The sequence below is a fragment of the Haliotis rufescens genome, unplaced genomic scaffold (genome assembly GCF_023055435.1).
Source record: "Haliotis rufescens isolate VD_foot unplaced genomic scaffold, xgHalRufe1.0.p SCAF_5, whole genome shotgun sequence".
In the NCBI taxonomy this organism is placed as follows: Eukaryota; Metazoa; Mollusca; class Gastropoda; order Lepetellida; family Haliotidae; genus Haliotis; species Haliotis rufescens.
Window position 1 is genome coordinate 29088391 of NW_025964223.1, and position 17040 is coordinate 29105430.

The 17040-nt window shown below is 40.1% G+C and overlaps 1 protein-coding gene across 7 annotated transcripts in view; it reads right to left on the reverse strand.

The window, feature by feature from the left end:
* The window catches only part of LOC124116891 (5-methylcytosine rRNA methyltransferase NSUN4-like), a 35767-nt gene extending 18728 nt beyond the window's left edge, over window positions 1-17039 (reverse strand). For 5 of the 7 annotated variants that reach the window (XM_046478488.2, XM_048383989.1, XM_048383990.1 and 2 more), the window contains exons 1-2: window positions 16853-17039; window positions 3005-3674 (exon numbers count right to left, since the gene is read on the reverse strand). In XM_046478488.2, coding sequence (XP_046334444.1) covers window positions 3005-3674; window positions 16853-16945 — 763 coding nt within the window. In that variant the 5' untranslated portion in view covers window positions 16946-17039. Of the gene's footprint in view, window positions 1-3004; window positions 3675-5802; window positions 7259-11859; window positions 11920-16852 lie in introns of those variants that run through there. The other 2 variants (XM_048383988.1, XM_046478490.2) reach the window with 2 other exon arrangements.
* Between the last annotated feature and the right edge of the window lies 1 nt (window position 17040).

Genomic DNA, 17040 nt, shown 5'->3' on the forward strand with positions numbered 1-17040 from the left:
CGTTGACACACTACACATGCACTGGGGTTCATGTTTGTCAAAACCCCAGGGTAGGTCTGTATAGGAGGTATGTCAGGTATATTCAGGTGAACAACCGAGGGGTGACTGGGAAGTTCTGAGCCTTACAGGGAAAGAATTGACTTGCTGACAAAGATGATTTTATTTTTCAACATAGACCTCTTTCACAAAAATCTACTTTTGCTGACAATGTTGCAGGATTTTATCCCAGTTTCGAAGAAGTCCTTAATTGTCCTGACTCTGCAAAAAGTTTTCCAAAGTTGCTATGACGTCATTGTTCGAGCAGAAATTGGTTGCAGCAAGAGCTTTCTTCATGTTTGGGATCAAATGGAAGTCTGATCAGTTATTCGCCGGTTGGTTATCACCATATTGTGTATTCTCTGGATAATTTCTGGTGTTGCTGACATGATGGGCCTTCCAGGAAGGGGAATCGTCTTCATGGCTCTGTGTGTCACTCTTAATCTCTGCTGCTCACCTCCTTATGGTAGTATAGGCAGGGGCATCCTTCCATAGTGTTGTACTCATATCTTCATGGATGGCTTTTGGTGCTGCACCATTTTGTTGCAAGTACTTGATCACTTTTTCTTAAGGTTGTTGATTTTCCAAAGGTCATGGATCCCTGCTTATTGTGCTGACTTGTCACAGCAAAACAATTTCCTCAATTTCCTCACGTCATTTGTGGATATACCTCTATGACATCATGTTATGTCCACAACCAAAGATTTACCTTTTGTGGATATACCTCTATGACATCATGTTATGTCCACAACCAAAGATTTACCTTTTGTGGATATACCTCTATGACATCATGTTATGTCCACAACCAAAGATTTACCATTTGTGGATATACCTCTAGGACATCATGTTATGTCCACAACCAAAGATTTACCTTTTGTGGATATACCTCTATGACATCATGTTATGTCGACAACCAAAGATTTACCATTTGTGGATATGCCTCTAGGACATCATGTTATGTCCACAACCAAAGATTTACCTTTTGTGGATATACCTCTATGACATCATGTTATGTCCACAACCAAAGATTTACCATTTGTGGATATGCCTCTAGGACATCATGTTATGTCCACAACCAAAGATTTACCTTTTGTGGATATACCTCTAGGACATCATGTTATGTCCATAACCAAAGATTTACCATTTGTGGATATGCCTCTAGGACATCATGTTACGTCCACAACCAAAGATTTACCTTTTGTGGATATGCCTCTAGGACATCATGTTATGTCCACAACCAAAGATTTACCTTTTGTGGATATACCTCTAGGACATCATGTTATGTCCACAACTAAAGATTTACCATTTGTGGATATGCCTCTAGGACATCATGTTATGTCCACAACCAAAGATTTACCATTTGTGGATATGCCTCTAGGACATCATGTTATGTCCACAACCAAAGATTTACCATTTGTGGATATGCCTCTAGGACATCATGTTATGTCCACAACCAAAGATTTACCATTTGTGGATATGCCTCTAGGACATCATGTTATGTCCACAACCAAAGATGTACCATATGTGGGTGAACTAGGAGCAGCTCACATCAAGGATTCATCAAAAAAAGGGCTTCATCATGTCCAGTGAAACAGTCCTTACACACCATAGTGTAAAACATGATGTTGGGGAGACTGATGACATAATGATGACATCACTAATAAAGATCAGTTTGCTTTGTGATCAATTAAACATAAATGTCGTTTGATTTTTTAAAATCATTTTAAAAGTGTATAAACAAACTATCTCCATCTTCCATAGCATGAATTAAATAAGCCAAGTTCCGTCATCGTAGTTAGTTTGCCTGAAGTGATGCCTTGTTTGAAAGAGCAACTCATTTGGTTTAGTAGGTCTACGCTAGCATGTGAAACTAAGTTCTAACTAGTGATACACAACTTCCAGGTACTACTGGACCTACTTCTGTGATGATCATGATGATAGATTTACACTGAACATGTTCAATGTCTTCAAGCTGTCACCTGTGAAATTCTATACATATATCTATACATTTATTGTTTCCATGATATCAGCTTTCATTGCCCTAATCATGTTATATGCTGTATTGGTGGAGCAGGTTGCAGTTCTAGATGTTGTAATGTCAACATGCATGGTGTGGTGTGACACAGACATTTAAAACATTAACTTTATCGGTACTTAAAACGTGGTAAATTACCACTGGACAACATTCCCCAATGGGGCCAATTGTTGGCACATCGGAGGACTGTTTCACTAGTAGGGGTATAAATGTATGTGTCTCGTTTGTATTAACCAATAGTTTGAACAGTTTCAAGTGTAGCTTCAGTTGGATATTGTAGTCATTTATATTAGAATGTTTAGCCCGATGGATGCTTCAACCAAACTATAGTTCTGTTGCAACTTTAGTACAAGTGCGGGTGTTAAGGCTGAGTTTCATGCCAAACTGTCACCAGTCCCATATCATGCATGTTGACCCATACTAGGATTGCAGGCCTGTGAAGACGCCGGGGTAGAATAGGTCTTCAACAACCCATACTTGCCGTAAAAGGTGACTATGCTTGTCGTTAAAGGCGACTAACGGGATCGGGTGGTCAGGCTCGCTGACTTGGTTGATACATGTCATCAATCCCAATTGCGTGGATCGATGCTCATGATATTAATCACTGGATTGTCTGGTCCAGACTCGATTATTTACAGACCGCCGTCATATAGCTGGAATATTGCTGAGTGCGGCGTTATACAACAAACCAACCAACCAACTACTAGGATTGCAATGAATATCAAAAGTAAGGCCAAATTTAACAAAAACACCAAACACATCTCCTGTTACACCCAAATGATAACGATTGTACATGGTTCACTTTGCGGAACAATCAGGGCAACTACCAGTCCTGTGACTTGCAAAGTACCTGTTCTGGGAATCATGTTGGGGCAAGTTACAAAAAAGAGGAAAGCCAAAAGCTATAGACAAACAAACAGTATGCACACTCACCCATCACGTTTGTAGAATCGAGCTTGGGTGCTGGGAACGCTGACACATCACCTTTGTTGAAGGCATAAACTCTTAACTCTTGAGGTAAAACAGTTGGTGTTGGAGTGACCGTGCTCACTTGGATGTCTCTTGGCTCAAACATGCTCTGCTGCACCTCGGCCATCTTCAGGACTTCTTTCTCTGAATACACTTTATCCACAGGCATAAACTCACTTAAATTTGTGTCAGGATTCAGTGACAAAGGGTCAATGAGGTCATCTTCTGTATGTTTCAACTCCCTGCTAGATATATCGCATTCTGATGTTTGAAAAGACACATTTTCAAAAATAGCTTTTGTTGCATCACGATCTTGGAGATTCCAGTGTTCATCTTCAAGAACTGGTTCCCTCCAAGAACCCTGAAATTCATCAGTTTCTGGCTTGTTTGTCTGGCTCAGTTTGTTCACTCCTGTATGGTGGGCAGTGTTTATGATGTTTCTTGCCCCCAGGCCTGCCAGTCTGCTGCACGACTTCTCATGGTCAGAATAGTTGTTGACAAGGGCACAGTACTTCTGCTGAGACAACAGTGCCACCCTAATAGAGGGCCACATCTCTCCATACATTGGCTTGTAAAAGGTGTCAAAGTGTTCCAAAGCCAAAGAAGTGTGTGCTTTTTCTTTCAGCTTTGTTGCCTGTGGAAAACATGGTAAGCAATAATTTGTGCATCTAATTTCTATTATTATCTCAAACAATCTGTGGCATAAAGAGATTGTCGTAATCCACATGATGAGTGTCAACAATGCACAGAAAGTACTGTTGTCTAATATTCTCATTCATCAAGGATCATTAATCGACCATCAATTTCTTTTCCAGTTCAATAATCAATCTTGAAATGTTAACAAATACCATGGTTGGTTGTAAAGGTCAAACTGTTACTGGGAAGTAATTAACTAAAAAACATTGGGATCACAAGAATTATTTACAGACTTGCATATCACTTACATCTTGACGATTCTATGTCAACATGAAATTCACGCGATCACGTGCGCGTGAGCCTTGACGGTGACTGGTCACATGTAAAAAATAATACCCGGGAATAGCGATCAGCTGCTTCGCTTAGGGTTATTATTATTTTAAATATGTTTAGTAAAGGCTGCATATAATTAAGAAAATAATGGAATATATTATTCCTGATAAAAAAGAAGAAGTTTCAGATACAATATATTGTTGCCGATCCTTGCATTAAAAATCCTATAAAGTTATATCATTGGGTGTGTCTTGACCGAATCACCGGTCGATTCCAAGAAAAAGTGTGTACAGCTGATTGCTTTTTCCGGTTTAGTTTACGAGAAAATACACAAGGTAATCTTAATCCCTAGATATAAAACAATGCCTAGCAGAACAATAAATACTATTTAAACGGTAAATAAAGATGTCTGGTGATTTTTTTATCTCAAATTTCGAATTTGTACTGACAAAGTTTCTCAGCACCCGTTTGTTTGCCGGACTTCGCTGAAAGGGTACGGTGTAAAAATTTTCTGCGCATAATATTGAAATTTCTTTTTTTTCAAAATATAGAACCCGCTAGAGGGGGGTGTGCATTATACATGGGTGCACACTATACTCAAGAAAATACGGTACTTTTTGTGAATTTTGATTTCTTTAATTTGTTCCATCAGAATATTCTCAAAGCCACATGTGTCCTAATGCCAGAGCAAGGTGATAGGTTGATATACCAGTAATACAACAGGGCGACATGTAACCTGATGCCAGAGCAAGGTGATAGGTTGATATACCAGTAATACAACAGGGCCACATGTGACCTGATACCAGAGCAAGGTGATAGGTTGATATAATCAGGGATGTGAGCAGATTTTCACGAAAAAAGAGGAAAAGTCAAGGGGGGTCTGGGGGCATGCCCACCCAGAAACTTTTAAAACATTTGATTGCATTTTAAGCAATTTCGTGCAGTTTGAACAACATTCACACCAAGAAATGTAATAAGTCAATGGCAAAATTCAATAAGTCAAATGAACAAGATGACAGATGCAGTAAAATTTCGAAGTTATTTACTTTTTTAGTACTTTTAAAAAATCGGGCATAGCTTTCGCGCACCTGGCTACCCGCCAGGTCTGGGAGCAATACTGCCATAAACTTCAACCCCCATCCCCCAGACACAAGGACAACTGTCACAAGCGTGCAATGTCTGACCCCTTCCCCATGTTGAAGCATATTGAAAAAAACTTACCTTGTACTTACCTTTTGATGAAAAAACAAAACTCCATTGCAAACATAAGACATTAATACAACATATATCCCAATGTTATGGGGTTTTGGACGCTGAAGAAATATTCATAGTTTTCTCGCTAATCACATGAACTGTAAAACATCTCATTCACTTACAGGCTAAAAGACAACTTTATCTTAAAAACAAGCCATCAGATGACTCTGAGTATTTACAATTTCTGTGTGACGCCACACCCCACGTTAGAGTGCAAGTATTCGTGACAGAAAACGTATGATGTCCGAAAACCTATGCTGGTGAAAGCTCTGATCGAAAACAGGACAATCCACGACGGTTGTCCGGTTTTCGATCATATTTTTCGGAGTGTTTTTTTTAAAAAAAAAAATTAAATTTTTACGCGGATGATGATTTTTTCCGAGGACTACTGTTTTAAAAAACGCGATTTTCCGCGTTTCCGCGGAGATTTCACATCCCTGTATAATAACACTTTTTTCTTACCTGGGCTCAATTATGTACAGATGATCATGGCCACACTATATTATTGCTGATTACAGTATACATCAATATTCACTCACCTTCATTCAAATATGATGCATTTTACAAGTGATTAAGTATGATGCATTTACAAACTGACTGCAAAGCAGTCCATGACGATACCTGTCAGCAGCATAACAGCCTAACACGGCTTCAGTCTACAAAACCGCATACATACGGCAAGTCGTAACCGACTTTGCCAGCGAAGATTAAACAATCTTATGATCTTGAACATGCATTCTGGTGAAAAACACCTTCCTGCAGCAAAGCTACAGTTCAGAAATAAAAAGAGAAAACTCTGATCGAAAGGTATGTTTTTACACAGTAACATGGGGGACCGTCCGAAAATGATAAGGACCAGTATATTTTTAGTCAGCCGGTCAAAAAAGCTAACGGAAACATTGTTTGTACACAATTCATCTTGCTTTTAATTATTACCGGTACATACAGGACTGCAATGACCTCATCCTAAATCAAATCAGTTACGCACTGTTTACCAGATATGAAGAACTGTTCAATAAATGGACTTCAGAAAAATAAAGACATTCACAATTTAATAAATTTAATACTGTGTATACAATGCACACCCGCTACATCACCAGACATGTCTCCAGCATGTGTGTAGAGAGCACATCATTCCATTTCTGTACACACGCAGGCTTTGATTGGTTCTAAACCTGTTAAGGAATAATTCTCCATAACCAGTACACATGTCCCTATGGCATAACAGGCCAAGGTTGATGTCAGTGAATACTTTAGAAACATGATTAATGAAACAATAAAAAAATTGACATCAAATAGAACTTCAAACAGCTATGGAGATATCATTTAGATTTTACTACTAAATTGGTATTACGAGATTTTACAACTGTAAACATTGTAAGACATAAAAGAATGTTTTCATTAGACCAAGGCTATCCAGTAGAGCACCTTCCCATGATACTGTGCAGCAAAACATAAATCTAAATGGCACATGAAGACAGCTTGAACAAAGCATAGACTCATATGGAGATTAGCATCAAAAGTCAATGTTTTTAATGTTCCACTTCATCTTGGTTCTTGGAAACAGGTAACAACACTGACAGCTGGCATGTTCAAAGGAGCACTTGGATCTGGCTTCTGCCCAGCTGGCACACAGTGCCTGGAGTCAACAGCGGAGTCAACTGCATGACAAGAGACTGGGTGACATACCGTCTGTAAAGACAGCGGCCATAGATTAAGGCAATGTCTACACGCATTCCTCAACACTGATTAGTTAGTGCATGATCTATGGAGATGTTGATATTACGAAGAGCTAATGTTGATTCATTTCTTCAACATAAGCAGACAAAAGAAACGCTTGAGGCTCATCGGATGTCATTAGTTGAAAATACCTCTGATAGTTACAGTTTGATAAAAAACAAGAGTCATAAAGACATGACATATCCTCCTGGTCTGGTGCAATTCGGAAATGGAGTTTGGCTACTTATACCACACTTTTGGTTCATTGCCATTGGAGTGAGTGAGTATGGTTTTACGCCGCTTTTAGCAATATTCCAGCAATATCACGGCGGGGGACACCAGAAATGGGCTTCACACATTGTACCCATGCATTGCCATTGGATACCTTCAGTTGAGTGAAGAAAAAAATAATGCGGTTCAATATTTTTCAAAATCCCAAATCATCAAAAGGCACCAGTTCACCACTAGACTGATCTGTATAGCAAGTTTCATCTGGAAATATCTAGGTTTTGAAGAGCTGCTCAGGAAACAAGTACCACCCTCATTTTCAGTTTTAGTGCAACTTGTCATGAAAAAATAAATCTGTTAGGGTCATATATGGATAGAGATGCAAATATCAAAGGTCAAGTAGGGACTACTTTCAGTGTTTACAAACAAACATGGCGTCGCCCTTGTCATTCGGCGATTGAGTCAGAATTAACCATCGGGAATCTGGAATATACTGAAAATCAGTGTCTAACTGTGATGTACGTAGCTAAGGCATTTTATAACTTTTGGCAACTTTGGAGATATAAATTTCGAAACAATTTTGCGAGGGCACTAGGCCTAGCCAAGCGGGATCAGTAGCCATATCTGTGCTTGTCGAACTCTGCAGCTTGAAACCTTTTCCACAAATTAAAATAGTTGGATTTGGCCAAAATATGTTTGAATTGTTACCTTATTTTGTTTTGTCGCTGTGTGTACATCTGACTGTACTTAACGTTATGACCGGACAGACCGACTGTCAACAACGTCTGAACGTGGCTGTGACGTCTCATAGACTAGGGTTAGAGTAGCTTCCCTTTGACAAAGGGCAGTTACTCTAGAGGACATACAGATAGATTGCTGCGAAAGGCAAGTAAAAACAATTGTTGTTTTGCGTATATGTTGCTTCACCACTGTATAAGAATTTTAGTTGGAGCTATATTGGCTACTGTCACTGTCCGACTGACACATCACTTACCGTGACTGCACGTATTTAAGCCCTGGGCTTAATTACGGATTTTGCCTATTTTAATAAGGTAACATTTTATCCAAATTTTAGCCCAGGGCTTAAATTCGAAAAAAGGACAAAAACATGCTTCGAAAAATGAATATCTCAAGTTTAATGAAACAATACTCACAACTGGAATGAAACAAAACACTTTAACATAAAAAAAATGATTTTCTTTTTCAAATTTGAAGAAAAGTTCAAAATTGTAAAGACAGCTTAGACACTCGATGTGAGTTCTTTAATGACTGTAAATCAGTCTTCTACTTCATCTTCTGAGGTGGAAGATTCAAAGGGATCGTCGTCTTTGTTCTCATCCGAGTGAACAAAGCCTTCAGAGGATTGGAGGATGTCTCGTAGTCGGGAGATCAGATTTTCCATTGTTACATCATTGCCGAACTCAGCAACACCACACAGCTGAAAGGAATTGATGACGACAGAAGATGGGATCGATTCCACCGATTCCGAAACCATCTGGAGAAGAACATCATAAGATGGCTTCTTTCTGTTCCCGGTTGGGGTGAATTCTTTGTCCCCGTTGATCAACCAATCCTGCCAAGCTTTTCTCATTGCAGTCTTGAATGGAGCGTTGACCCCACCTGACACATCAAGAGGCTGGAGATAGGATGTTGTCTTTGGAGGAATAAGTTTAGTGGCGACATTCAGGGACTTCAGTGACTTTACCACAGGATCAGTGTAATGACTTCTGTGACTGTCTATCAAGAGTAGAGATGGTTGATTCGCAAAATACGATCCACGGGATTTGAACACGCGTTCTATCCAAGAAAGCATCAGCGTTTCATTCATTGAACCTCCTTTGGACGCAAACAACTCAATGTTCTTTGGAACTTTGCATTTTGGGAGGTGGACCAGATTCTTGAGAATGACCATGACCTTGAGGATACGCCCATCCAAGCATGTACACAGAACAACGGTGAATCTGTTTTTGTCATGTGCAGTTGTCAGGCCATCAACGTTCTTCGATCCAACAAAGTCGAGCGTTGTCTGCCCTGCCATGTCGATGTAACATGGAGTTTCATCCATGTTAAATATCTGGTCTTGTCGAGTTCTGCTGCCAACTGTTGCACACCACGGAGATGATCATAGCTGACCATTCGCTGAATCATTAAGTTCCGTTTGTCCTGCTGTCCGTGATGGGTGATCTTCCTGGATGAAATGTTATGGCGTTTCGATCAATATTTAATTCTCTGGCAGCCCTGCTTAAATTACCTTCAAACTCATTTTAAACTCTCTGTACAGCTTCTAATTTTTGACCTAACGTAAATGATTTTCTGGACGCCATGACTTTAAACTTGAACTGTTATTTCCTGTAAAATGTTAGGCAATTTGTTAATGTCCTTTTCTCTGCCAATGAATATAAACAATGCAGGAATTTCAAGTCCACCTTGCGGTAGATTAGAACGTGTTGGTTTATGTGACAGAATTTCTACTTGAATGACACCTCCATGAAGAAGAAAGTAGTTGCACAATTTACTCTGTTGAACGGGAACGTGACCCACAATGACGTTATTATCCAGTACCGACACGGCATGTCTGTCATATGCGTTTAAACTGTCACACTTAGTTTCAAGAATGTCACCTACGTTAGGGGTCCAATGCGTCTTGTATATGTGGAAACCTCTAACAGCTCGTAAGGTGCAAAATTGGTGCAAATTAGCCATATATAGGCCTGCCACAACACGTGTTGAGAAATATCACTCAAGTTAAAAATTTAATTTTAGCCCATGGGCTTAAAAACTTTTTATTTTTCCGTTTTTCGGGGGAGGGGGGCTGGCTTAAATATGTGCAGTCCCGGTAACCTGTTACGTAATAAATATTAATGCGCGCGTTCGGTAATGTTTGTGAGAGAGGGAAAGCGATTTTCAAGCACAGTATTGAAGAATGACATTATATGATAAAGAGGTTATCACGCATGTGTGTTTGGGGATGGTAAATATCCTGTATTAGGAATAAACACTATGTATTTAGCTCGCTCTATGTACTCTTCAGTATACAGCAAAAACATATTATTTTCTGCAAGAATGAAGTTCACTTAGTATATGCTTAAGAGAAACAAACCTTACTTTTTAAGCAACTATACTGAATAGGCCACAACAATACATCTGCCCTTGTTGTCATCTTTGCTTCATGGTCAATATAATACTCCATATTTGTCATCATTAACCTGATGCTCAGTTAATGACTTTATTGCAGGCATAACTGATGGTAGCACCACTCAGTCCCTCAAATTTTCCCGACAAAGATGATCCATAATAAGCACAGTGTATGTTTGTTTGGATAAGTGGTTCCCATTTAGCATTTCTCTTGTCTGGGGTACTTATTTATTTGAGTTAGGGCTGTAAGTCCAGGTTTCATATGTTGAATGTATTACATATTATACAAATAATTACTCCTGACGAGGTCAATATGCAAAAACAAGGACCCAAGAACCCGACCTGAGGTCGCAAGCCGAGGTCAGGTCAGACTGCTGAAGGGGTCGGGTTCGAGGGCCTTTTTTTTTATTTACCGACAAGAGAAATCATTTGTTTTGTTATACTGAAGATCACTTTAAAATATTGTTGACAACCCAGATTTGTTGTATCTCCACCTGGCATTATACTCACTTGTTGACAACCCAGATTTGTTGTATCTCCACCTAGCATTATGCTCACTTGTTGACAACCCAGATTTGTTGTATCTCCACCTGGCATTATACTCACTTGTTGACAACCCAGATTTGTTGTATCTCCACCTAGCATTATACTCACTTGTTGACAACCCAGATTTGTTGTATCTCCACCTGGCATTATACTCACTTGTTGACAACCCAGATTTGTTGTATCTCCACCTGGCATTATACTCACTTGTTGACAACCCAGATTTGTTGTATCTCCACCTGGCATTATACTCACTTGTTGACAACCCAGATTTGTTGTATCTCCACCTGGCATTATACTCACTTGTTGACAACCCAGATTTGTTGTATCTCCACCTGGCATTATACTCACTTGTTGACAACCCAGATTTGTTGTATCTCCACCTGGCATTATACTCACTTGTTGACAACCCAGATTTGTTGTATCTCCACATGGCATTATGCTCACTTGTTGACAACCCAGATTTGTTGTATCTCCACCTGGCATTATACTCACTTGTTGACAACCCAGATTTGACTCAAACTCAACAAATACTTTGTATCAATCAAAACACTACACTATCTTTACTACATCATTGCCATCGTACAACCGTCGCCTCAACCACTACCACACTCTTACGTCATCAACTTACCAAGTTTCAAATACTATACATCATCAACTTACCAAGTTTCGAATAGTTACGCTAGAATGGGTGAGTGAGTTGGGTTTAACGCCGCTTTTAACAGTATTCCAGTCATATCACGGCACTACTATGAATGATAGCTTGTGACGAATCCATGGACGTCGCCATGTTAGGTCATGTGACATGTCCTCATGTTAACAAAACTAGAAGCCAAAAGTAACGATAATAACATCATGGTCAATACTGGCACATCAATGAATTATATATGTACTGATTTCATTTTATAATAATTACACTTAAACAATAGTAATCATGCAGATACATCTCACTCGAAGGTTACTCAACTTACTGTGTTCAAGATAAAGTCCTTGAATCTGACAGGTTTTGATGAACACCGCACAGGTCTTCTATGAAGTCCTGAAGGCATAGACTGACCTCGAGGGCCAGACATATTCACATTATCACTATACTCAACGTCCTCATAATGGTACACCTGATATCGGAGGGTGTTTGAACCCCTCTCGGTGGCACCGTCCCTGAGTCCTGCACTTTTGTCACATTCTTCTTGAGGCGATTACGGTAACCACCATCTCTCTCCCATCTCTGATGATTCTGTAGTCAACCTCCCCTAGTCTCCTAAGCACCTGATAAGGGCCTCTCCAGAAATGTTTGAACTTGCGGCACTGATTGACGCCAAGGACTGGCTTATGCAGCCACACAAACTCCCCCACCTGTAGTGTCTTACATTCATCACTTTTTACCATACGATCATACTGCTGCTTCTGTTTCTCTTTTGACTGAACTGGGTGAGCATCCATAAACTCCCACACCTTATGAATGTTAAACTGCAACTTGGAGAAATAGTCAGACAAAAGGTGAGGTGATAACTTGCATGGTTCCCTACTCGGACTGCTTGTCAGGTCCAGTGGCAACGTTGCATCTCTTCCATGCACTGCAAGGAACGGAGTCACCCATGTAGATGAGGGCTGACTTGTTCGGTATGCCAACACTGCCAAGGGGAGATAATCCTCCCAATCCGTATGATGCTCATTCACATATGCTGCCAGAATACCGCACACGGTTCTGTTCCACTGTTCAACTTGACCATCACATTGGGGATGATATACTGATGTATGCATTTTCTTTGACCCCATAATGTCAAGTAATTTTCTCATCACCTCTGACTTGAAATTTCTTCCCTAATCTGACAAAATATATTCAGGTACTCCATGGTTTGAGATAACTTCTTCTAGAAAAGCTCTAGCTACTGTCCCTGCACGCTGGTCTGGTATGGAAACAGCTTCCACCCATTTGGTAAAAATTATCAGTCATGACCAGAATGTATTGATTGGCATTTCTTATCACAGGCAAGGGACAAAAAATATCAATTTCCCGAACTGCATGGGTCTACTAACTGCTATACTTTGCAATGGTGCCTTTGTCTCTGCGACAGGCATTTTCCTCTGTGAACACTTCTCACAAGCCTGCACCCAACTTTCCACATCCTGACTTCATCCAGGCCAATCGTATTTTCCCTTGATGTGTTGCAGTGTCCGCGATATCCCCATATGGCCTGAGTAAGATAATCCTCAAGATATCGTCCCTGCAGCTAGCTTGAACTACCAAAACTCTTTCTTCTGTCTGACCGCCTCCGTGGTCTAGTGGTAGAGCTTCCGCCCGGAGAGCGGAAGGTCCGGGGTTCGATCCCCGGCCGCGTCATACCAAAAGACGTTAAAAGATGGTACTTGTTACCCTGTCTGGCGCTCGGCATTAAGGGTTAAATGCAAGGACTGGTCGGCCCGGAGTCAGTATACTGTGTCTGAGTGGGGTATTCATGTTAAACTGCGGCATGGTATCTCAGTGGGCTAGCACTATAAATCGGCATCAGTCCGGTCTAGTACAAGCAGCCACGCACACACACACACACGTGCATGCATGTCGCTATATAAGTGCAATAATCTTGGACGCGACGTTAAACCCAATTTCACCTTCACCTTCTCCCCTACATCTTTGCTCACTCTGTACAGTACACCTTCTACAGCTAAGCTGTGACCATAACTGTCTATAGCGCTTTGAAACACCATCAGATTTCCATTCCCATTCTGACCTTTGTTGATCTGATCCAAGACTTCTTTCAAAGCTAGATCTCTCTGCTGTCTCTCTATCAACTCTTCTTTTGACCATAGTGGCACAATGTCGGCCATCTGCTCCTTCAACTCTAACATTCAATGCAAAATGAGATGGCATCTCCCAGGCATCCGATTTAAGTTCTGGGTCTTCTTAAACACACCGGCTCAATGCATCTGCATTTCCATTCTTCTTACCAGCTCTGTGGGTAACCTCAAAGTCAAACTCCTCTAGAGCCACTATCCACCTATTCTTCCCTTTGGTTCCTACATAGTCTTCAGCCAAGACAGTGACTGATTATCCGTGACCATGTGAAATTTCTTGCCCAAATGATACACTCTCCATTTGTAGACTGCCTACACAACTGCCAAACATTCTCTTTCCATAGCTGTATAATTTCTCTCTGCAGAGATCATCACTCAACTGGCATATGCCAAAACATTTTCTGTGCCAACAATATGCGGAGACAACACTGCCCCAAGTCCTCTATCACTCGCATCTGTATACACAACAAATGGCAACTCCAATGTAGGTGACTTCAAGACAACTAAGGATGACATCAGATTGTCTTTCAGTTTCTTGAATGCTGTATTACAGTCTTCTGTCCACTTGAAAGATTTCCCTTGGTCAACTCATGCAAGGGAGCAGCAATATCTGCAAAGTTTCTGATAAACTTTCTGCAGTAAGAGGCGAGTCCTACAAAACTCCTCACTACAGCAACATTACTAGGCTTGGGATAGTTGACCAGAGCTTCCACCTTATCCCCATCAGGTTGTATTCCCTTCTCTGACAATCTATGCCCTAAGAACTTAACCTCTTTCTGCATGAAAATACATTTCTTGTGTGACAGTCTTAACCCAGCTTCTCTCATCTTTCCTAAGACTGCTCTTAACCTCTGAACATGCTCCTCCTCTGAGTTAGAATAGATAAGAATGTCATCCATGTACGCAGAAACCCCTTGTAGACCCTGCACTAATGAACTCATCAATCTCTAACAGGTTGCTGGACCATTAGAAATTCCAAAAGGTACTACAGTAAATTCATAGTGAGAATCTCTTACTGAAAATGCAGTTTCCTCACAGTCCTTAGGATCTAACAGCAACTGCCAATACCCAGCGCATAAATCCAGTGGAGTATAGAACCTACTTCCCCCAACTCTGTGCAACATATCTTCCATATTTGGCTGACAAAGGGAATCTTTTTTGCTTACTGATTGACACGACGAAAATCTATACAAAATCTGTACTTCCCCTGTAGGGCTGGGTTAGGTAACTCGGGTCGGGTGGTTCTTAACATAAGCTCAATTTGACGAAGTTCTACCTTATTCCAAATTGTCATCAGCAAACAAGTCAAAATTATTCTTCAAAACTTCATCTTAAGTGACAAAATTCACCTTCATGCCCTTCTCCTCTAAAGACGACACTATCACAGGTAGCTCAATAGATAATTCTGCATGAAATCTATCATTTCTTCCCCATACAATCTTCGGCTTCGCCAGTCTGACATCAATGTCATGAGTAAAGAGGAAATCTGCTCCTAAAATACACTCAGGTTCCATGTCTGCCACCACAAGAGAATGACCAACACCCAATCCTGACTGATAAATCCATTAATCCTGAAGCTTCTACTGCATTTCGCCCTAATCATCTAGCACTAATTGTGTGCTTCTGTAATTTGTAATTTCCATCCAAAAATGACTGGTTTAGTAAAGACACTGCAGTGCCTGTATCTCCAAGACATTTTGATAACTTTCCCCCAAACTCTGCCTCAACATAAACTGCAGTAGGTTGTAAACTATTAATATTCAGGGCCTTTGAATTGTTTGCTGAAATTTGCCCCCAAATTCCAGCTGCTAACAGTTTCCCTGATTCCTTCTGCCAAAACCCGAAGGAGCCCGACACTGTGTGGAAATGTGACCTGTAACCCACACCTGTAACAATATGACTGTGACTCACAATTTCTAGAAAAATGTCATTACTGATCACAATTATAACAATTCCTAAACTCCCAACGACCTCTTCCTTCCCCTTCCCACACTGCCCCTTGGTTCAGTCTCTACTTTCAACTTTGCAATCTCCACTGTCATCTCATTCATTTTGCCAACTAGCTCTTCTAACTTCTTCTCAATATTTGATGACGTCTGACTGACAATGTTCACATCAACACATGATTGTCCATTCAGAATAAACTGCTTGGCCATTTGTGTAATGTCATTGAACTTGGTACTTTGCATTATAACACTGGAAGACAGCAATTTCTCCTTTAATCCTGATGGCATACCCTGAATAAACTGATGTCGCAGCATTGCATCTTTACTTTCTTCTGATTTTGAACATGCTGAAATAGCATGCATCAATAACTGCTCTAGTTCATATGCGTAAACTTCTACATCTTCGCCTGGTTTTAGTTTTTGTGCATGAAATTCTGACAACCATATATGTCTAGATTCCTCGGGCATAAAACTATCCAACATTTTTTTCTTCAACAATTCCCAAGACTCTCCTCCTGAATTTCATTCAAACAGGATGAATGCCTTACTGGACAATAGTGTGGGCAATTTCTTGGCTCATGTCTGTTCATCCCAGCACAACTTGTAACAAGGTCTGGAAATCGTCATCTGAGTCACATTTTTGGCAAGGGGTCAGCAGTCATATTAATTTGGAGATGCATTAATTTCAAGATTTACAGTATATATATATAAAATATCAACTCTGATGATTGTCCAATATGGATTTTAAATTGATATCTAAATTACGACTAAGCTCTCAGCAGCTTATCTCCTACAGTCCAGCCTAATTAGAAGGAATTTTGTCTATTCCATTACTAATAGCATATATAGCCTTTTTTTTATCACCACATCCTCTGTACTGCTGTGTGACAACTGGAGAAATCGGAGTTTGTGACAAATGAAACCATTCCAAACAAACAAACAAACGACAAAGCAAGTCCACCCTGAACGATTGTGCCAAGTGATCTTTTAATCTCATAATCATAATGAATTTGCAATTTTTGTCTCAAACCTAAACTTGTGAAAAGGAATCAGAAGCGTCAACAAAGGTTCGATTAAAATAACCTATACAATATCTCAAAATATAAAAAATATCTACATGGATCAACATGAAAGTATTTTTAGGAAAATGACATATAAACTATGACTTAAAAAAACATTAAGCCGGACACGTTAAAGAGTTGAATTAAGAATTTCCTTTTCATACCCATTTCTTCTTGTAGCGGAATCTCTTGAGTTCAAGTAGTGTCGATGCTCTCAAATGGAACCTACCACAGGGGAGTACAGACTGAAACATCATTACAAAATGTCCTGTCCGACCAATGTTACCGAAGTCATAAATATTATGGCTATTCAAAACAAACGCACGTGTGGCGGAAGCGGAAAAGAGTGACG